Source organism: Pantherophis guttatus, chromosome 13 (assembly GCF_059756535.1).
Source record: "Pantherophis guttatus breed Tessera chromosome 13, ASM5975653v1, whole genome shotgun sequence".
NCBI lineage: Eukaryota > Metazoa > Chordata > Lepidosauria > Squamata > Colubridae > Pantherophis > Pantherophis guttatus.
This window is the reverse complement of record NC_142075.1, coordinates 4,353,783-4,376,331: the sequence shown is the minus strand read 5'-3', so window position 1 is coordinate 4,376,331 and position 22,549 is coordinate 4,353,783. Positions and strand designations below refer to the sequence as shown.

Sequence of the window (22,549 nt, the reverse complement as noted above, 5' to 3'; positions counted from 1 at the left end):
AACCTCGAAAGGTCTCTTCCAACTCTGTTATTCTGCTACTGCATTTGGCCAAATGGTCTGTGTTTGCCTGATGTAGTGGAAACATCAGTTCCCAATTACTTGGGGGAAAATCTTGATCTCCATAAAAGATGCCTCTGTGTGTGTATGAGACAGAGTGAGTCACACAAGTGGAAGCTTACTCTCCTGAGATCCTCAAGCCTGTTCCCAGTTACACGCATGATCTATGATTCTGCTCTGTTTGTCCCAATAGTTAAGCCAGAGTATGAAATGGGGAGGATCAAGTTTGTTAATGAAAAATGCAATTTAAAAAAGAGGAGTGACTATTTCCTTTTGCAGGATCCAATCTGAGTCGGTCACCGGGACCAGAGCAATAGCAATAGCACTTAGACTTATATACTGCTTCACACAGAGGTGGGTTTCAGCAGGTTCTGTCCAGTTCTGGAGAACCGGTAGCGGAAATTTTGAGTAGTTCGGAGAACCAGTAGTAAAAATTCTGACTGGCCCTGCCCCCATATATTCTCTGCCTCCCAGCTGATTGGGAGGGAATGGAGATTTTACATGCCCACCAAGGCACAGAACCGGTAGTAAAAAAATTTGAAACCCACCACTGGCTTCACAGTGCTTGACAGCCTTCTCTAAGGGGTTTACCAAGTCAACACATTGCCCTCAATAATCCGGGTTCTCATTTTATCCATCTCAGAAGGACGGAAGGCTTCAGCTGGTCAGGATCGAACTGCTGGCAGTGGGCAGAATTTGTCTGCAATACTGCACTTTCACCACTGCACCACCACAGCTCAGAGGAAGGGAAATCAGGAAAGGGAAAAGGAAGGAAGAGAAAGAGAGAGAAAGGAAGGAAAATATTGTGATAGCAATTATCTACCGCTTCACAGTGCTTGACAGTCCTCTCTATGAGATTTACAGAGTCAGTATATTGTCCGCAACAATCCGGGTCCTCGTTTTTCTGATCTTGGAAGGATGGGAGGCTGAGTCAGCCTTGAGCAAGTCAGGATCGAACTCCAGACTGTGGACAGACTTTGCCTACCTGCATTCTAACCACTGTTTGAACTTGTGCTGGAGCCCATCTTCTTTGTCTCCAGAATGTTTACAATTTACATGTTCTGGCGAGACAGACGTTCCCTGAGGATAAGCTCCACCACGAGTCTTCGGAAAGCTCGGAAGACAAAAACTTCTGGTCCCGGTGAGCGACCCAGATTGGATCCTGCAAAGGAAGGAGTCTCCTCATCTGACATGGGCTTTGTTATTGAGTGGAAGTTCTGGGTCCTTTTCTACAGGAACAAAGCCAAGGGTCCCACACTGGATATCGTTTATGACGATTTGTTGATTGAGAATGCTGAAAATAATGATTGTTTTTAGAAATTTTACTACTGTCCTGGGGAAAAACCTTGGGATTCTGGGAGAGTGCGAATCCTCAGTTTTTCTGCATTGTAAAGGAAGGCTTTATTAAGATCATCACCTTCAAAAACCTTTCTGTTTTTGGAGCTGGGCTTTTTATCTCTGGGTGGTGAGTCATAATTAAGGAAGCTGGAGCTATAAAACTCACTCATTTCTCTTTTCTGCTGTGTTTTCGCTCTTTTCACTTTTGTTTTCGCTCTCCCCTCAAAATGTCTGATTTCAAGAGGCAAAAATTCTTCCATCTTTTTCCTGCTGGAAACTCCACAATGCTACTTGGCTGAGTGGGGAGTAAGTTTTGGGGTTATCAGGTGCATCTGCGGAAAGTGTATGATGAGGCGTGTGGTTGCTGGACAGGAAATTATTCATCCCACACGCCCTTATTAGGGAACACCGGAGGCTGGAGAAATGCAAACAGAACTGGTTTATTGCTCTAATAAAGTGGAGGAAATGGAAAAAAAGTTGTATTTTGCTGTCTTAGCGGGGAGTTTACCTGGGAGTTTAGTCTTCCTTTCCTCCTTCCTTAGTGCTTATCCATTTTTTTTTCTTTTGAGAAAAAAAAATGGCAAGTAGAAAATCTCTAGGGAGAAGGAAATTTGGAAGGAAAATTGTGGGCCTCGTCTTAATTTCAAGGATGCCCTTGAAAGACTCGTTTAACTGTGCTCACCTACTTCTCTGTTTGGTATTTTATTAAAGTTTATTATAAAATAAAAATAGAAAAAGAGACAGAAGTTGGAAAGCTAAGAGAAGGAAGAAGGAAGGGTGCAAAGAGAAGAAAAGGAGAGAGAGGAAAGGAAGGAAGGAAGGAAGGAAGGAAGGAAGGAAGGAAGGAAGGAAGGAAGGAAGGAAGGAAGGAAGGAAGAAAGAAAGAAGAAAGAAAGAAAAGTTCTAACTTTTTTCCATGCAGTAAAATACAAAGAAAGAATTACAACTTCAACTTTTTGCTTCACATTTCTAATATTTCAAGCCATTTCCATAATAACAAAGTCATTCCAATCCTCAAAACCTAAAATCAGTTTCATTTTTTCAATTTCAGACCAAAAGTTCAGAGGTGGTTTCCAAATGGAAACAAAACTAGAGAATGTCTTCTCTTTAATTAAAACAGTTGCACCATCTCTGCCAACCCCATCACTTTTACCATCCATTCTCCCTTTGTGGGATCTATGCCCTGGTTTGCTGTTGCAGTACCCGAGTAACAGAATAACAGAATAGGAAGGGACTTTGGAGATCTTCTAGTCCAACCCCCTGCAGAAAGAAGCAGGATGTCCCATACCAGTGGTCCCCAATCTTTCCAGCTTGGTGGACTGGCAGAGGCAACAGTGGGGTTCGCGAGCATCAGCGCTTGCCCACCACTTCTGCGGCCCGGTTCCGAACGGGCTGTGGCCTAGAACTGGGTCACGAACCAGGGGGTTGGTGACCCCTGCCCTATATCATTCTAGACAAATGGCTGTCCAGTCTCTTCTTAAAAGCCTCCAGTGATGGAGCACCCACAACTTCTGGAGGCAAGCAGTTCTGCTGGTTAATGGCGCGACAGCTTCCTGGGTACCTGGATGAAGCTGTCTATCTGGATCCACTCCAGTCCGGCTTCAGGCCTGGGCACAGCACGGAAACAGCATTGGTTGCATTGGTGGATGATCTCTGGAGGGCTCGGGATAGGGGTTGTTCCTCTATCCTGGTCCTGTTAGATCTCTCAGCGGCTTTTGATACCATCGACCATGGTATCATGCTGCGCCGGTTGGAGGTGTTGGGAGTGGGGGGCACCGTTCTGCGGTGGTTCTCCTCCTATCTCTCCGACTGGACGCAGTCAGTGTTGACGGGGGCGGAGGTCGACCCCGAGGCGCCTTGTTTGTGGGGTGCTGCAGGGGTCGATTCTCTCGCCCCTTCTGTTCAACATTTATGTGAAGCCGCTGGGCGAGATCATCCGTGGCTTTGGGGTGGAGTTCCATCAATACGCTGACGATACTCAGCTGTACATCTCCACCCCAGGCCATCCCAACGATGCCCTTGAAGTGATGTCCCAGTGCCTGGAGGCCGTGCGGATCTGGATGGGGAGTAACAGGCTTCGACTCAACCCTTCCAAGACCGAGTGGCTGTGGCTTCTGGCGCCCCGATATAGCTAGCTGGTGCCATCGCTGGCTATTGGGGGCAAGTTATTGGCCCCCACGGAGAGGGCTCGCAACTTGGGCGTCCTCCTGGATGCACGGCTGTCTTTAGAAGAGCATATGACGGCCGTGGCCAGGGGGGCTTTTCATCAGGTTCGCCTGATTCGCCAGTTGTGTCCCTTTCTGGATCGGGACTCCTTACACACTCAGGTACTCGTCACATCCTGCCTGGACTACTGCAATGCTCTCTACATGGGGCTCCCCTTGAGGAGCACCCGGCGGCTCCAACTCGTGTAGAATGCGGCCACGCGCGGGGGATTATGGGAGCGAGGAGGCGCTCCCATGTGACGCCTCTCCTGCGTGAGCTGCATTGGCTTCCGGTGGTCTTCCGGGTGCGCTTCAAGGTGTTGGTCACCACCTTTAAAGCACTCCATGGCATAGGACCTCGGTATTTGCGGGACCGCCTTCTGCCACCGATAGCCTCCCACCGGCCAGTTCGCTCCCACAGAGAGGGACTCCTCAGGGTGCCGTCAGCCAGGCAGTGTTGGCTGGCGACTCCCAGGGGGAGGGCCTTCTCTGTGGCAGCTCCTGCCCTCTGGAACGATTTGCCCCCGGAGATACACATGATACCAGATCTCTGGGCTTTTTGCCGTGCCCTAAAAACTTTTCTTTTCCACCAAGCAGGGCTGGCGTAAACCCCCCCCCCCACCTTTTGAGATGCTAGATTTTTAATTGTCTATGGATTTTAGTTGGGATGTTTTAAATTTTGGGCCAAAGTTGTGTAATTCTTTTAAAAATTTTAAATTTTGTATTGGAATGTTTTTTATTTTTGGCTGTGCATCGCCCTGAGTCCAGCAGGAGAAGGGCGGTATACAAATTTAATAAAAATAAATAAATAAATAAATAAAATAAATTGTTACAGATAGATACAGATGCAGATTAACAGAGTTGGAAGGGACTTTGTAGGTCATCTAGTCCAACCCCCCACCCAAGCAGGAGACCCTACACCATTTCTGACAGATGGCAGTCCAGTCTCTTCTTGAAAGCTTCCAGGGATGAAGCTCCCACAACTTCCGAAGGCAACTCCTGTTCCATGGGTTGATTCTCTCACTATCAGAAAATTCCTCCTTATTTGTAGGTTGAATCTCTCCTTGGTCAGTTTCCATCCATTATTCTTTGTCTGGCCTTCGGGTGCTTTGGAAAATAGCTTGACCCCCTCCTCTCAGCGTCAACCCCCCATATATTGGAAGACTGCTATCCTGTCTCCCCTGGTTCTTCTCTTGAGTAGACTAGCCATGCCCAGTTCCTGCAACTGTTCTTCATATGTTTCAGCCTCCAATCCTGTAATCATCTTGGTTTTGTTTTTTTTTTAAATTTGATTTATATGCTGCCCTTCTCCGGAGACTCAGGGCGGCTTACAATGTGTTAAGCAATAGCCTTCATACTTTTGTATATTTATGCAAAGTCAGCTTATTGCCCCCACAAACTGGGTCCTCATTTCACCTACCTTAGAAAGGATGGAAGGCTGAGTCAACCTTGAGCCTGGTGAGATTTGAACTTGCAGTAATTGCAGGCAGCAGATGTAAGTGGATGTTAATAACAGTGCTTTAGTCTGCTGGGCCACCAGAGCTCCTTCTCTGCACTCTTTCTAGAGTCTTAACATCTTTTTTATGGTGTGGTGACCAAAACTGGATTCGGTACTCTAGGTGTGGCCTTACTAAGGCTTTATAGAGTGGTTTCAGTACCTCCCTTGATCTTGACTCTGTCCCTCTGTTATTGCAATTTAGGATTGCATTGGCTTTTTGGGCTGCCGCTGTACACTGTTGGCTCATATTTAGCTGGTTGTCCACTAAGACTCCAAGATCCTCTCACAGTTACTGCCATTAAGCCTGGTTTCCCCCAGTCTATATATGTACTTTTGGTTTTTCTTGTTTCTCTCCTGGATTAGTTTCCCCAGTTCCTTCTTTGCTCACTGTGATTGGGGAATAAAACTCCACATCAAATAGCAGGTTTTTGAGAAGACAGGAATTCCTACGACCTGCTAAAGAAGAGCAAACAGGAATGCAGACCAAAGGTACGATCTGAAAAGAAAACAAGGCCATCACAATCATTTTTTAGAAGCTCTTGGATCTGATCCCTTCATAGGCAAGAGTAGCTCTTGACATTTATGGGGCTCTGTTTGATTGCTTTTTTGTTTTTTACGATGTTTGCTCTTTGTTGAATTGTTTTCAAGAAACTTGTTTTGATCGCTATGGTAACTTCGGGTCTGCGACTGTGCAGCCAACAAATCCATGGACAGTTTTCAAACTGGAGTGGAGTCCCCAAGGAATTGGTCTTGCAAACAATAGTTTTGCCTGTGTTTATAAACATTCTGGAGTAAATGAAGAGCAGGAGGAAGCCAAGTGCGCTGATGATTCCAAATCGTCTGTAGTAAAACAAAAAAACAGATTGGAAACAGCTCTAAGAGAATCTCTCTCCAAATCGAAGCCAACGGATCTCAAGATGACAGAATAAGAGAATAACACAGTTGGAAGGAACCTTGGAGGTCTTCTAGTCCAACCCCCTGCTCAAGCTGGAGACCTAATTTATACCATTTCAGACAAGTGGCTATCCAGTCTCTTCTTAAAAGCCTCCAGTGATGAAGCACCCACAACTTCTGAAGTCAAACCATTCCATTGGCTAATTGTTCTCACTGTTAGGAAGTTTTTCCTTAGTTCTAGGTTGCTTCTCTCCTTGATTAGTTTCCATCCATTGCTTCATGTCCTGCCTTCAGGTGCTTTGGAAAACAGAATGACCCCCTCTTCTTTGTGGCAGCCCCTCAGATATTGGAACGCTACTAGCATGTCACCCCTAGTCCTTCTTTTGACAAATGCAGTTCAGTGTCAACAAGTCCAAAGGAAGCATAAAACCTGATTTAGGTTAGCAGGGACTGTTCAGAAAGTGAGCATGTCAACTCAAGCATGTGGCTGCTGCAAGCAGACCAATTCCATACGTGGATTCATTCAGGATGGAAATGAAAATACTCAAAACAATAAGGTCTTTATAGACGTGGTGAGAGACCACCGTTGACATTCCTGGAGCTGTACAGATTTGTACAGCTCTGGTGACCACAGACACCTAAAGAGAGATCTTATAAGGCTGGGGAAGGTGCCTCCAAGAGCAACCCCAACAGCTGCGTTGTGACTGCAGGCTTTTTTAGCTTCGACAGGAGGAAGTTGAAGAGGTCTTTAAAGGTTTGCATTGTACAAAAATATGGATGGAGGGATGCTTTTCCCCCGTCTCTCAAAATATCACTTAGCCTACCCATAGAACTAAATCCTAGGGGGATTCAGAACCAATAAACCCAACCCAGGATGAAATGTGGAACCCACTTCCCTGAGAGGTGAAGGCCACCAGTTTAGAGAGCTTGGAAGGGCGAATGGTCCTCCGGAGAAGTAGCGGCTTGTCTTCGTGGCTGTTTACGAGCTCCCGAATCATGCAGACCGTGGAAGTGGCCAGTGGCTCTCGTCTCCCTGAAGACCTGAAATGCACGTAGTTGGCCGGTGTGTTACACAGAAAGATGGTTTGGGGGCTCTTACAATTTTTGGTAAACCCCTCTTCCTCCCTCCCCCTCTCCCTCCCTCCTTCTCTCGCCCTCTCTCTCACACACACACTCCCTCTCTCTCTCATGACCATCAGAGTCCCAAGTGAGATGCAGCCTTAAAATGCTTACAGAAGGGCAGAGAGAATTGGAGTCTCTTGGCTCAAGAAGCCTAAGACCATGGCTTATATTAGATATACTGACTGGTTGGATTAGAATTCTGTCTGTGGAAGCTAATGGACCCTTGTTACTTCCCGGTTTGCCCCCAAGGATACCCACCCACCCATCTTAACGATCCAGCCCATGCTTCTTGAAGAGCTGCCCACCATAAGCACACAGAGTCCATCTTGCTGAGTGCCTGGCGGGGAAGCCTTGTTTTCCCAGGCACAACACGTGGAGGGGAGGTGTTGGGACATTGGTGTGGTTTGCTTTTAGCTTCTGGGAGGAACATCCCCTTTTGCCACAGGAAGCAGCATTGCTGACACTGGACCGCAATGCTCTCCTGTATCCTTTCCTGAGCAGGGAAACAAGGGAGTTGCCAGTCAACCACCAGCATGGGAAACTATGCCAGTTGGCATCCCTTCCACCCAAATGCGGAGTCGGTGAGCCAGAGAGACTACTTAAGTGGTAGTAAGGAAAGGGTGAAGTAGGGGGTGGGGCTGCTGGGTTCTGTTGTAGTTGGCACTGGCTTCCAGGTCCATGGCGGACGTTTTCAGGCCATGCTGGCACTTGGCATTGGCAGTTCTGATGCCAACCAAGAAGATCCTTCCTGCTCAGCCATTTGGGCATCTTGTCCTCTACAGAAGTTTCCAGATTAGCAACTTCTCGGACTTTTGCATAGGAGTTGTGTCACAAAATATATGAATGAGTACAAACACATGAAGTTAGGGGGATTTTGATCTCAATTGTTAACACAAATCTGGCGAAAAAAATCACAGTTGTTAACAGTGTAAACGTGATGGCCAAGTCCAAAAATACATATTTTGGCAATTTAAGAAGAAGTTTGGTTTTCTTAGGTCAGCATAGACAGTCATCCTATGCCGATATAAAAAAATCAAAACTGCAGCGTCAACCAGGGTCTTCAAGAGACATGGTCTTTGCTGATTTTTAAAAGGGTCTTTATATTATAAAAAGCCCAGATTTAATAAGGTAGTTGCATATTAATACTGTATGATCTTTTTTGTTAAGCTTTATTTTACTTTTATCACTATTATATGTCCATTTGCATCTTCCTGTTGAATTGTTTTCGTTTTGCAAATTTACAAATCAAAAAGTATAAAAAGGCCCTGTAGTGTAGCTTTGGGGGCGGGGTGGAAACACCCCCCCAAATAAACTTCAGGTAACTTTGCAGTAGGCTTGGTTTAAAACAGTGTTTCTCAACCTTAGAAGCTTGAAGATGGGTGGACTTCAACTCCCAGAATCCCCCAGCCAGCAGCGCTGGCTAGGGGATTCTGGGAGTTGAAGTCCACCCATCTTCAAGCTACCAAGGTTGAGAAACACTGGTTTAGAAGGTAATAAGATCCTAGTCTTGCAAGCAGTCTTTCTATTTTTCCTAACCCCCCCCCTCCCCGTGCATTTCTAGTGATCCAGTAGATCCAGTAAATATGGAGATCCGGTAAATGAGTAGCTGACTTGTTTTGGATTAACAGCTTCTGAAGTTATTTCAAGAATACTTGTCGATCGAAAGGTCGGCAGTTCAGCGGTTCGAATCCCTAGTGCCGCGTAATGGGGTGAGCTCCCATGACTTGTCCCAGCTTCTGCCAACCTAGCGGTTCGAAAGCAGGTAAAAAATGCAAGTAGAAAAATAGGGACCACCTTTGGTGGGAAGGTAACTGTGTTCCGTGCGCCTTTGGCGTTGAGTTATGCCGGACACATGACCATGGAGACATCTTCGGACAGCGCTGGCTCTTTGGCTTTGAAACGGAGATGAGCACCGCCCCCTAGAGTCAGGAACGACTAGCACATATGTGCGAGGGGAACCTTTACCTTTACTTACCTTTAATAGTGGCAACTATTCAACTATTTATTATTTAATATCTTTAATCTTAATTTTTGATGGTTTACCACAATTTTTAAAAGCAAACAAAGACCTTCTTGCCAAGACTTGTCTCCAGCGGTGCCTTTTCTCTCCAAATTCAGGTCGCTGGATGGTCGGCTGCAGGTCTCCCATCGAAAGGGTCTCCCACACGTCATCTATTGCCGGCTGTGGCGGTGGCCAGACCTTCATAGCCACCATGAACTGCGTGCCATGGAAATGTGTGAATACGCATTCAACATGAAGAAGGACGAAGTGTGTGTGAATCCATATCACTACCAAAGAGTGGAAACACCAGGTAGGGCCAACCCAGGAGCCCCTAGGGAAGGGGGGGAGCGTAGGGGTCTCATTGCCAGAAACCCAGAAGCCTCAAAGTGGGGCTGCATTTGTGACCGGCTGCTTTTGTCCTCAGTATTACCTCCGGTTTTGGTCCCACGACATGCGGAAATTCCAGCCGAATTCCCTCCGCTCGACGATTACAGCCATTCCATTCCCGAGAACACGAATTTCCCAGCTGGCATCGAACCTCAGAGTAACTACATTCCAGGTATGGTGTCCCCAGGAAGAAGAGAGAGAGAGAGTGGGAGGGGGTTTCCTTCCAAGCCCAGGAACCTCTCTTAACTTTGGCATGGAGGGCTTCAGGCAGTGGTGAAATTCAAAAATTTTCCCTGCTGGTTCTGTGGGTGTGGCTCGGTGGGTCATGTGACTGGGTGGGTGTGGCCAACTTTTTTTTTAACTTTTTAAAGCATTTTTTAACTAAACATTTTTTTAAAAAAATTGTGATGATCTCGCAGCACAGCTGATTGTCACAGCTGATCACTGGAATTTTTTTTATATACTTTTTTTAAAGCATTTTTTTTACTACCTATTCGCCCCAACCGGTAGTAAAAAAATGCTTTAAAAAAGTAAAAAAAAAAAAGGTTCCGACGATCAGTGTGACAATCAGCTGTGCCACGCGATCATGGGAACCTTTTTTTTTTTACTTTTTTAAAGCATTTTTTTCTACCGGTTCGGGCAAACCGGCTCGAACTGGTAGCATTTCACCCCTGGCTCCAGGTTTTCTCACAGGCAGCAGGCAAAGAAGAAAAATGCCCCTTCTCTTCTCCCCTCCTGCTATGTTACCCCGCTAATTATGGGTGTGAGAGGAGGATCCTTTTGAAAAGTATTGGGAGACCTTCCTCCCTTCTGGTGGACTTCCTGCTCCAGGGCCTCCGTCTGGTTATCGACACCCCCAGCTCAGTTTCTTTCCAGCCCCGACCCTCCACTATTCCTTGGTGGGCGCCACATCTGCTAGTGCTTATTTCACAGCCAGGTGGTAAGAAAGATTTGGGTTATAAGCCCTTCCCTTATTTTTTTATTTTGCAAAGACCAAACCTTGACCTGAGTTGTTTACTCTTTTGTGCTTGTCTTTTGGGTCTCTCTAGCTGTTACATTTTGTAGGCAAGAGGAGGAAGAGGCCTTCTCCTTCATGGTCCCAGGCTACAGATTCCTTCCCCCCCCCCCCCCTTCTCGGAGCTCTCATGACTTCTCTTAGAAACGCAGCCAAGAGGCATCTCCCTTTGCCAGGCTTTTAATAATTTGTTAACGTTTTTATTAGTTTTGAGCCATGCTTTCAAACCTGGTATTTTGGATTTTGCTTGGCCTATCTTGGGACCTTGACTGAATAGAAAAACAGACTGGGAGTCTTGATAAATAGCTCGGTGCGGTTGAGAATGGCACGGCCGTTTTGTAAAAGCTCTATTTTAATTTTCCTCCCCCTCTTCAGAGACACCGCCTCCCGGATATCTGAGCGAGGATGGAGAAACCAGTGACCATCAAATGAACCACAGTTTAGATGCAGGTAAATCAAACAACCAGAAATGATTTTTGTGGGATTTTAGAGGCATTGTTCTCTTGTCTCGCAACTCATCTCTGGCCAGGTCTTGAAAACTCATCCCATCCCTAAGAGGATTCCTTCCTCCTCCCTCTTCCTGGTCTCTGTGATCTTGCCTCCTCCCACCACTTCCCCCACCCCCTGGTCTAAATCAGGGGTCTCCAACCTTGGCAACTTTAAGCCTGACGGACTTTTTTATTTATTTATATTTCTATACCACCCTTCTCCCAAAGGACTCAGGGCGGTGTACAGCCTATTAAAAGCACAAGACAAACATCAATTAAAATAATTTAAAATTATTAAATAATTCGGCTCAATTTAAAACCCCAGAAATTTAAAACACCCAATTTAAAATTATTATGTTGATAGCCCGGCCTAGCGGAACAACAGCTCCCAGACTTCAATTCCCAGCTAGCAACTTTGCTAGCTGGGGAATTCTGGGAGTTGAGGTCCGCCAGGCTTAAAGTTGCCAAGGTTGGAGACCCCTGGTCTAGATCATTCTCTCCTTCTCTGCCCAGGAGTTATTTTTCCTGCTGCAGCTGATGTTGACAAGGAAAGCAACACTCCTGGGTTCAATTCCAGCCATGTAGGGAGGAGATGCACATTGAACAGGGCTTAACCCCAGCTTCTTAGCTTAGTTAGGCAGCAAAAAATAAATCAAATTAAAAAAAAAACCCCTCTTCGATGGGCGATTCCTCAAGAAAAATATTAGCCTGAGAGAGCCACAGCTCATGGCTGGGGAGAATAGCACTTGTACTGCTGATATAAGCCACAAAACATGACAACGGTATCTGAAATAGCTATTTATCATCAGAAATGACTGAATGGGAATACAAATTCTGCTTCTCTCCCAGTTTAGTTCCATCTTTGCCATCTGCAGTTCTCCAGAAGAAAAAGTGGAGAAGTCCATAAATAGAGGGAGGCAGATATTTCTTGAATTTGTTTGGCAAATGAACGTTGTTAAAGTTGGGGGTTTTTTGTTGTCACAAGTCTAAATTAGAGGAGGTGGCATAGCTTTGCTTTCTGCAATGTTCACCCAGTTCTAGAGCAATCGGGACACACCGAAGGGAGCAACAGCATTTCAGATCCCTTTTGGGACTCTAGAACTGTAACATAGAATTTCCTTGAGGAAGTGTTGTGGAGATTAATGAGACCCGCACTTAAAACTTAACCAATTTGTACACTGCACCAAAACACTTTGGCTTAGCACATGAAGACAATTCCTGTGGTTTATTCAACAGATCACAATTATGCAAACTTTGGGTTAGTGCAATGTGTGATCTGAATCACATTCTGTCTCAGAGTTACTTACTGAATTTCCTTCTGCCCCGCTAGGTTCGCCAAATTTATCTCCGAATCCGATGTCTCCTGCACACAGTAATCTGGGTAAGTGTAGCATGATGTGGAATCTTTGATTTTTTCCCCCCTGGGAGCTGGAGGCAGAGAAGGCAAAGAGGGTGCTGCAAAACTGTAGCTTTAATTGGGAACTGTTGTGAAAAAAAGACTCAACGTTTAGCATTCTCATTCCACTTCCACTCCCAGTTAATAGATTTATCAGGTTGTATTTTCTCTTGAAGTTCTGCCACCTGTTTCTCTCTGGGACAAGATGAATGTACGTATCCTAAGGAAGCAATCCACTCTGAGATCATTTCCAGTTCTCTTAAAAAACTATTTTGGTTCCTGATTGAGAAAACAGATGTGCGGCAGCAAGCCAGCTCTTGAATCTTGCATGAATATGATTTAAGTAACAAATGTCTTGTGGCATTTAGCTCGTTCTTGTCAACATCTACTGACAAGAGGCTCACAGACACAAATAACATTTTGCTCAACTCGGCTTGGCTCGGAGATGCTGTCCACTCAACCTCTATCAGGCTGCAGTCCAAGACCTCATCCACCATTCAGTTGTATTTATTGACAAATCTGGAAGTTGTTGTCATTTTCAGTCTTTCAACCCCATGTTGGGTCATCCAATGAAACTTTAGGAGTGGTGGATTCAAGGCAGATGCACTGATGTTCTTCACACACTGCAGAGTTAAAACTAAAATATGGTGGGAGCTGATACCTTTGATGACTTTAAAAGAGAATTATGCCAACGAATGGAGAACAAAGCTGGTCATCAAATGTCTTTCCGTAGCAATTTGCTTCTTACTTTGGGTACAGAAGGTTCATGTATTTTGCTGGAATGTCCTTGGTCTCATCTTCTCAAAGTTATGAGCCCTGGTGACACAGCGGTTAGAATGCAATATTGAAGGCTAATTCTGTCCACTGCCAGGAGTTCGATCCTGACCGGCTCAAGGTTGACCCAGCCTTCCAGCCTTCCAAGGTTGGTAAAATGAGGACCCAGATTGTTGGGGGCAAGAGGCTGACTCTGTAAACCTCTGAGAGAGGGCTGTAAAAGCACAGTGAAGTGGTATATAAGTCTAAGGGCTATTGCTATTGGCCAGGGTAGGAGCAAAAGCTGGACTTCCAGGCTGATCCACCACCTTTTTATATGTCTATTCTAATTAGTAGCAATTATCTCCAAATCTTTGATAAAAATTGCTTTCGGACAAGCTTGCCATGCATCATCACTCTGCAATGTGGCAGCAGGTCCAAACTCCATCATCAGCCAGCTGCAACTCTTCCATGCCTTGGAATGATGTTGAATGACCAGCAACATCTTTGGACAGGGGTGAGATACATGAAGATGGTTGCCACTGCAATGTGACTAAAGCGTCTCTACTTCTTCATGCGATGGTGCACATACCAAAGTCATGGTTAGTTGTGCCACTGTGGTCATCATCTTCATTTTCTGACCGTTCCCACGCCACTGTGCACAGCATGGGAGAGTTTCCCAGAACATCCTTTTTCTGGACCAGTGAATTCTGCACATTGCTAAGAAGAAGCCAGAAGGTGGCTTGATTTTGACCTCACAATTTGTGTGTATCTGCCCGTCACACTTTGCAAACCAAGTGCTATATTTTATATTTGAAAGCATAATGTCAACCCAAAATGATGGTTTATTCAAGAAACCATGATTTGATTAACTGGAGGGCATGTATTGAATGTGTAGCTTGATTGAGGGATGCCTTTAAAACTGAGTATAGCGCATCATTAGCAATATAATTGCTTGTAATGCAACCTTTCCTCCTCCTGGATCTTACTAACTCCTTGAAGAACTAGAAATACAGCTACTCCTCAACTTACAACCACAATTTCTGATCCTAAGCAAGGAAGTTAAGTGAGTCTCACCCGATTTTTTCCCCCCTGCTACAATACTGTTAATAATATTTAACAGAATAATAGAGTTGGAAGGGACCTTGGAGGTCTTCTAGTCCAACCTGCTTGCTCAAGGAGGAAACACTATACCATTTTTAGACAAATGGTTGTCCAATCTCTGAAGCTCTAGAAAGCATGCAGAGAAGAACAGCAAAGATGATTAGGGGGCTGGAGGCTAAAACATGAAGGACGGTTGCAGGAATTGGGTAGGTCTAGTGTAGTGAAAAGAAGAGGAGACGTGATAGCAGTCTTCCAATATTTGAGAGCTGCCACAAAGAAGAGGGGTTCAATCTGTTCTCCAAAGCACCAGAAGACAGGACAAGAAGCAACGGATGGAAACTAATCAAGGAAGGAACTAACCTGGCATTAAGGAGAAATTTCTTGACAATGAAAACAATTAATCCATCAAACTTGTGTTCAGAACTTGTGGGTTCTCCATCACTGGAGGCTTTTAAGAAGAGATTGGACAGCCACTAGTATGGAATGGTATAAGGTCGTCTGCTTGAGCAGGTGATCAGACTAGAAGACCTCCAGGGACCCTTCCATCTCTGCTCTTCTGTTATTCTATTATTCTGACTACCTGCACACATTTTTAAGCGGCTGGCAAAACTGTACACGTGAGAAGAAGCAAACTTTATCCTCTCCACTTTTTTCTTGCAGATCTCCAGCCGGTCACCTATTGTGAACCGGCCTTCTGGTGCTCCATTTCCTATTATGAGCTCAACCAGCGAGTGGGAGAGACATTCCACGCTTCTCAGCCCTCAATGACCGTGGATGGATTCACGGACCCATCAAATTCGGAGCGCTTCTGCCTCGGCCTGCTTTCCAATGTCAACCGCAACGCAGCTGTGGAGCTCACCAGGCGGCACATTGGTAGCCTCCATTGCCTTGTCTTTGGGAGTGGGGGCTGGAAAGGGGGGCAGGGGGTGGAAGGGACTCAGGCCCTGCGTAAACAATGGACTCGGCCAGGAGAGTTTAGCCTTTAGGACACCATCACTTTTTTGCTTACCTTAAGTTGGGGGTGGGGAGCTATGGCCCCTTTATGATCTGTGGACTTCAACTCCCAGAGTTCCTCTCAGGCATTCAGGAAGTTGAAGTCCACAGGTTGTAAAGGGGCCATAGTTGCCATGCTGGCTCAGGAATCCTGGGAGTTGAAGTCCACAGGTCATAAAAGAGGCCCCTGCCTAACGTGATGTTGCATATTTAATTACACAAGGCCGTCTGGCTTGATTATCTTTCTTGTTTATATAATAAACTTAATGTTTGGAAGGCATTCACTTTTCTGTGATCTTCACACAGGCTCTTTAACTCTGTTTATTACAGCTGGCTCTCTCAGCAACACAAATGGAAAGCTGGACTCTCTTCCACGGGATGAGAGCAGCGACTTTACAAACCAGTCTATCAAAATCTCCTATCCAATTTTGAAAAAGTTGTGTTTCTTAGTGGTGCTCTGTTTGAGTCATGTTAGAAATCAACATTTTTGTCCAGCAGGCAGCGATTTCTTGGAGTCAATGAACAGAGGGAAACAAATAGAACTAGCTGCCATGCTTTGGAGATTCAAAAAAAACAACAACAACAACAACCCCAAACTCTGTTCCATCTGTAGTGATTTCATCAGTTTTGGCCTTTTTTAAATAATGGAGTTTCCATCAGTGCCTCTTCCTGGAGACTACAGAAAAGAGGGCTGACTTATTAGAAAGCCATTTATGGCCTAAGATAACTTGCATGTGATAGTGGCTACAGCACAGAGAAGGCACATTCCAGATGTTTCAGACTATACTTCCCATCAGCCTTTAGCCACGTTGGTGAGAACTTAAGCCCCAAATTCCTGAACGGCATCAAATTGCCTATCCCTGGGATGCAGAGTGGGTCAACTTCTGTCCAGCTCTCAATTTCTCCTCCCTGGGTGACCCAAGACAGGTAATTCAGCCCAGCCTTCTCACTGCATGGCCATCAGGATACCCAAAGGTGTTTTTCCAGAAGGCATCTGGACTTTCTTAGTTTTTCCTTGAAAATGTTTCACCTCTCATCCAAGAAGCTTCTTCAGTTCTGGATGTTTTCAAGAAAAAACCAAGAAAGTCCAGATGCCTTCTGGAAAAACACCTTTGGGATATCTTTGTGGCCATGCAGTGAGAAGGTGCCTTTTGGAAAAACGACCTGGACGATTGAGATTCTCCATAGATAGTCAAGATATGTTACCAAGCACCACATAAGTTGCTTTTTGGAAGAAGGGTGCAAAGCTCTTCCGTGCCTCTTGCTGCCAGAGAGTGGGGGGGAGGGAGGGAAGATCCAAAGGAGTCCTTCTGGGCTTTCAAAAAGAGATGGAGCTCTGTCTTTGCTGTCCTGATGCTGAGCCTCTGTTTTCTAGGGAGAGGAGTAAGACTGTATTACATTGGAGGGGAAGTTTTTGCCGAATGCCTTAGTGACAGTGCCATATTTGTTCAGTCCCCCAACTGCAACCAGCGTTATGGCTGGCACCCAGCTACCGTGTGCAAGATACCACCAGGTAATTCATTTTGACTCTGCTTCCCTTTGTGTTTTATGTTTTTCTCTGTCACTTCTGTCCAATGAGTTGGCCCAGAGGACTGACTCCGCAGAAGTGAATCTGTGCAGTGGAGAACCACAGTAGGATTTCCATAGGAGATTATGTCTTTTTTTTTATTATTAAAATTTTTTATCAAAGATACAGACAGTTTCTCCCTGCCTCCCTCCCATTTGTAAAAGACCTTATCCAGTTTTGCAAAACAATTTGCATTCATCTCCTTTTTGGATCGGTTTAAACTAGTTGATAGCTCTGTTGTTGGGTGTGATGGAGAATTAGAAGGAGATTTTTTGTATGCACTGGAGTTGCAAGGAGAATTATGTCCAAGAATCTCTGAATAAGGGGCAGATCTAGGTTTAGACCAGGAGTGAGCAACTATGGCAAGTGGACTTCAGTTCGGAAAAGTTGGGAATTCTGGGAGTTGAAGTCCTCAGCTCATAAAATTGCCCTGGTTGCCCACCCCTGGATTAGACCTTATCCAGTTGGTGTCCTTCAGATGTATTGGCACTGCAGTCAACATATGTATCAGTGGTGGGTTTCAAATTTTTTTACTACCGGTTCTGTGGGTGTGGCTTGGTGGGTGTGGCATAGCTTGATTGGCATGGCTTGGTGGGCATGGCAGAGGAAGGATACTGTAAAATCTCCATTCCCTCCCCATTCCAGGGGAAGGTTACTGCAAAATCCCCATTTCCTCCTGATCAGCTGGGACTTGGGAGGCAGAGAATAGATGGGGGCGGGGCCAGTCAGAATTTTTACTACCGGTTCTCCAAACTACTCAAAATTTCTGCTACCGGTTCTCCAGAAGTGGTCAGAACCTGCTGAAACCCACCTCTGATATGTATGCACAACTTAGATCTAGACAACAACACATTGCTTTTCTTTTTCCTTGCATTAAATCTCTGTATTCTCACATAGCTCAAAATCTTCCTTAGAATAATTGTTCAGCTGGACCCATGCAGGGAATCCTAAAAGGCGAAATACTACTATTGGTTTTATGATACACATCCAAATCTGAACAACTTCTATGAAGGAAGCCCAGTTTGAACCGCCTGTCTCTTTTCACTTTAAGAAAGATAGTTTCAGCCACTAAGTAATTTTTGGATTTCTTGGTTAAATCCGTGCCAGAAGTTGTTTGTGCTGATGGGTTAGGTAAGTAGCAGTTTCTATTGAAGCTGACAGGAACATTTCAGATGATGAGCATTAAAGTAGGAAAGCAAAGCAGGTAGTCCTCGAGTTATGGCCACTCATTCAGCAACTGTTTGAAGTTAAAAAGGTATTAGAATAGAATAGAATAACAGCATTGGAAGGGACCTTGGAGGTCTTCTAGTCCAACCCCCTGCCCAGGCAGGAAACCCTACACCACTTCAGACAAATGGTTATCCAACATCTTAAAAATTTCCAGTATTGGAGCATTTACAACTTCTGCAGGCAAGTTGTTCCACTGATTAATTGTTCTGTCAGAAAATTTCCCCTTAGTTCTAAGTTGCTTCACTCCTTGATTAGTTTCTACCCATTGCTTCTTGTTCTATCCTCAGGTGCTTTGAAGAATAATTTGACTCCTTTTTCTTTGTGGCAACCCCTGAGATATTGGAACATTGCTATCAACTCTCCCCTAGTCCTTCTCTTCACTAGACTAGCCAGGCCCAGTTCCTGCAACCGTTCTTCATATGTTTTAGCCTCCAGTCCCCTAATCATCTTTGTTGGGATTTCTCTCTGCTTCCGTTTAATGGCCCACTTGTTTTAGGATTACCACAACAGCTGGGACTGCCTGGATTGGTGTGGCCAAGCTATGTGGTCCCCTGGCGTTGTAACTAGAGGACTTCCTGTATCCCATCATTTTACAGATCCCAACAGTAATAAAAAGAACAGCTTTAGCTTAGTAGAAACCTTTTTCTCTTTCTCAAAATTACGTGTCCTACTCTACTTTTCACTAGTTTTTTTGTTTTCTTCTTTTATTTGTGAAAAGCTTAACCAATTTAGCAATAAGAAACAGCTTGCCTTGAATATTTTAAAACACTTGGTCCTATGACTGAAGATGCACTTGAAAGATTTGAGTGTTGTCTCTTGAGATCAAACAAGCTATGAAAGTGCTAGAAATACGGAGCTGGCTTGGGGGAAAATCTGGTGCCGCAGACCTCATGAACTGCAATCGCAAATGTTTTTTTTTTGTGGTGTTTAATTTCAGAAAGAGCTGCCTGTGTGTTTGTGTGTGGTTTTAACCCAGGAATGTTGTGTCTCTTGCTCTTCCATGTCAGTGTAACTCTGGCCTTGATTGCAGATCAGCAGATCCTGCCTGCTGTTTTTTGGCGCTGGTTCAGAGCTGAAGCATGCAAGAGAGGCTGAGCCCTGAACCAGCTCCGAAAAGTAGCAGGCAGGATCTGCTGATCTGCAATCGAGGCCAAAAAAGCCAACATAATCAGAAGGATAGAATCATGTGAAGTGTTAATACCACTTTATAAGGCCTTGGTAAGGCCACACGTGGAATACTGCATCCAATTTTGGTCACCACAATATAAAAAAAGACGTTGAGACTCTGGAAAGAGTGCAGAGAAGGGCAACAAAGATGATTAAGGGCCTGGAGGCTAAAACATAATGAAGAACGGTGGCAGGAATTGAGTGGGTCTAGTTTAATGAAAAGAAAGATTGGGGTGACACAATAGCAGTCTTCCAATATTTAAGGGATCTTACAAAGACAAGGGGGTTGCGCTATTTTGCAAAGTACAAGACAGTAAGATAAGGAACAATAGATGGAAACTAACCAAAGAGTGATGCAACTTAGAAGGAAGGAGAAATTTCCTAATGGAGAGAGCAATCAGTAACAGTAACAGAGTTGGAAGGGACCCTGGAGGTCATCTAGTCCAACCCTCTGCTCACGCAGGAGACCTGTACTAGGGATTCGAACCGCTAACCTTTCTGATTGACAAACTCAGTGTCTTAGCCACTGAGCCACCTAGTCAATCAACCAATGCAAGCAATCAATTAGCCTTCAGAAGTTGTGGGTGCTTCCGTCACTGGAGGCTTCAGAACGGGTATCGGTGGGTTCCTCCCGGTTTGGCCCGGTTCCACCGAGCTGGTAGCGGTGACGGTATGATGTCACCAAACCGGTTCTGCCCCCCACACCTCCACCCCGTGTTATTCTTCCCTTTTATTTGGCCCCACCCCCAATCTCTTGCTGCCTCCTGAGTCCCAGCTGATGGCTAGAGGGGAAAAAACTGTTTAAACTCTTGCCAAGGGGCTTCAAAAACCGCCCTACAGCTGATCAGTGTTAAAAGAAAACAAATGAGTAGACCGGTGCCTGCAAAAATAAATGGGTAGATCGGTACAGCTCTGCAAGCAGTTAAAAGCCTGGTAGACCAGTACCTCTGCTAAATCCTAAAGAATTGTCACATGACCATCAAGCCATGCCCACAAAGCAAGCCACGCCCACAGAACTGGTAGTAAAAAATTGTAGAACTCACCCCTGACCGGTATGGACGGGAGATTGAATGGAGGCCAAAGGAAGCAGTTAAACTGGAAGGAGACATGTCTTTACTGACCACTTTGCTGTTGGGGTTCAGCGAGGTGGTTTTGCCACTCCTGCATATTAATTTCAGACCGGTTAAGAAATGAGAGGGTCCCCAAAGAAAGATCTATTTTAATTTGCGGGGTTACTTATACAAGGAGACCTCGACTTACAAAACCAGCTGTTTAGCGACCATTCAAAGTTACAGCGGCACTGAAAAAAAGTGACTTGTAACATGGTCCTCGGACTTACGACTATTGCAGCATCTCCAGGGTCGCGTGAACAAAATTCAGGCGCTTGGCAACCGGGATGTATTTATGACGGTTGCACCGTCCTGGTCATGTGATCAGCAGTTGCGACTTTTCCAGTTGGCTTCTGACAAGCAAAGTCAATGAGAAAAGATGGATTTGCTTAATGATCATGTGATTCATTTAACAACTGCAATGATTTGGTTAACAAGTGTGGCGAAGTAGGTTATAAAATTGGGTGCAACCGCCTTGATTAACAATGGAAATTCTGATTTCAGTTGTTGTAAGTCAAGGACTAGCTGTAGCTTGCTGGCAGGTGTCTAAAAAGACATTCTCAGAGGTTGCCCCATGGTGTACCATCCATCCCTTCTTCAAGGACCGAGTTCTGACCTTTCTCGCTCTGGGAATCCTTTTGACACCAAGGAGACCTGCTGAAGATCTTCTGGTCTTCAGCCATGAACACTAAATAGCCTTAGAGGCCTTGTCCACATCTCTTGATGTCATTATCGCTCTGAATACATGAGCATCTGCCCTTGAAGCGGCCACCCAAAATTCAAATAACAGAATAACAGAGTTGGAAGGGACTTCTAGTCCAACCCTGTGCTCAAGTAGGATTGTAAATCATGAGGTCTTTTGCTCCTTTATTGATCTCCTGGTAGATGCTGGCTATTACTGCCCTCCCAAAAAATCTTTGAGAAAAACACTGAACTGTTGACCATGTTGGCTGCTATATTCTCAGCCTACATTGTCTAGGCTACAAGACTCAGTAAAAGGCAGGCCGACCTAGGGATGTCCTTATGGGATATCCTTAAATTTGTACAATAGTTTGCAGTGTTGATCTTGGTGAAGATCACACCAGGGGTCTCCAACCTTGGCAACTTTAAGACTTGTGGACTTCAACTCCCAGAGTTCCTTTGCTGAACTCCCAGAGTTCAGCAAAGCTGGCTGAGGAACTCTGGGAGTTGAACCTCCACAAGTCTTAAAGTTGCCAAGTTTGGAGACCCCTGTTCTATACTGCTGCAGCAAAACTGCACAGACACATCAGAAAATGCAACACCAATTTTTAAAAAGGACGCAGTGAGAACACAAAATTATAGGGTGGTCAGCTCAACATCCCTTCCAGAGAAATTGGTAGAAACAGCAACCAAATTAAGAAAAAAGAACGAGGCACAGTGTGGCCTACCCTCCCGGTGCTTCTCAGCCTTGGCTACTTGAAGATGGGTGGGCTTCAACACCATGTTGGCTGTGGGATTCTGGGAGTTGAAGTCCACCCATCTTCAAGAGGCCAAGGTTGAGAAGCCCTGCCCTAACTTTTGCTGAAGGGAAATAAGCAGAGAGTCCATAAAAGTAAATCCTACCTCATCAACCTCCCACTTCTTCATTTTTTTTAAAAAAAAAGAAATCTTTATTCCAGCAATCTCTAACTTGAAATTCCCCAGATCATCAGGTGTATTGGACTTTTGCTCTCTGTTTACAGAAACACAAAATAGAGTTGGGTTTTTTTAATAAAAGAAAAGCTTTAAAAAATTATCTGTCCTTCTGATAATTTCTGACCTTAGTGAATAGCTAACATTCATAATGATTAATATATCCCTATTTGATGTCCAAGGTGGCCTCTTACAGAATTATTAACCCAGCAACTAACCAAATTAAAATATATTATGACATCACAGCTCTTTGGCATTTATCCGTTCGCTAGCAGAGCAAATACTAACGTGTATCTTGCAGCTTCCCAAACCTCACATTGCGAAGAAGAAGCTCTTGATTGATTATTTAATGGGAAATTTACTGTTGAAAGAAGGTTGTCTGCTTTTTAGAAAATAAGAGAGCTTCCATTTTTTTAAATTCTAGAGTTTTGTGTGTCCATTTCACTAACCTTGAGGGAGAGTATTGTGTCTTGTCTGTGGTGAGCTACTGAAGGACACAACAGCACACGAAGTGATGCTGTTTGGGAAATACCTGCTAACGTTGGTCCTCTTGCTGTCTTCGTTCTCTGTCC

General features: G+C 44.9%; 1 protein-coding gene across 1 annotated transcript in view; it reads left to right on the top strand.

The window, feature by feature from the left end:
• The window catches only part of SMAD3 (SMAD family member 3), a 72,797-nt gene that overhangs the window by 39,471 nt on the left and 10,777 nt on the right, over window positions 1–22,549 (top strand). The window contains exons 2-7 of the mRNA XM_034435465.3: window positions 9,232–9,425; window positions 9,540–9,674; window positions 10,893–10,967; window positions 12,336–12,386; window positions 14,919–15,131; window positions 16,627–16,764. Of these exons, the coding sequence (XP_034291356.2) occupies window positions 9,232–9,425; window positions 9,540–9,674; window positions 10,893–10,967; window positions 12,336–12,386; window positions 14,919–15,131; window positions 16,627–16,764 (806 nt within the window). The remainder of the gene's footprint in view (window positions 1–9,231; window positions 9,426–9,539; window positions 9,675–10,892; window positions 10,968–12,335; window positions 12,387–14,918; window positions 15,132–16,626; window positions 16,765–22,549) is intronic.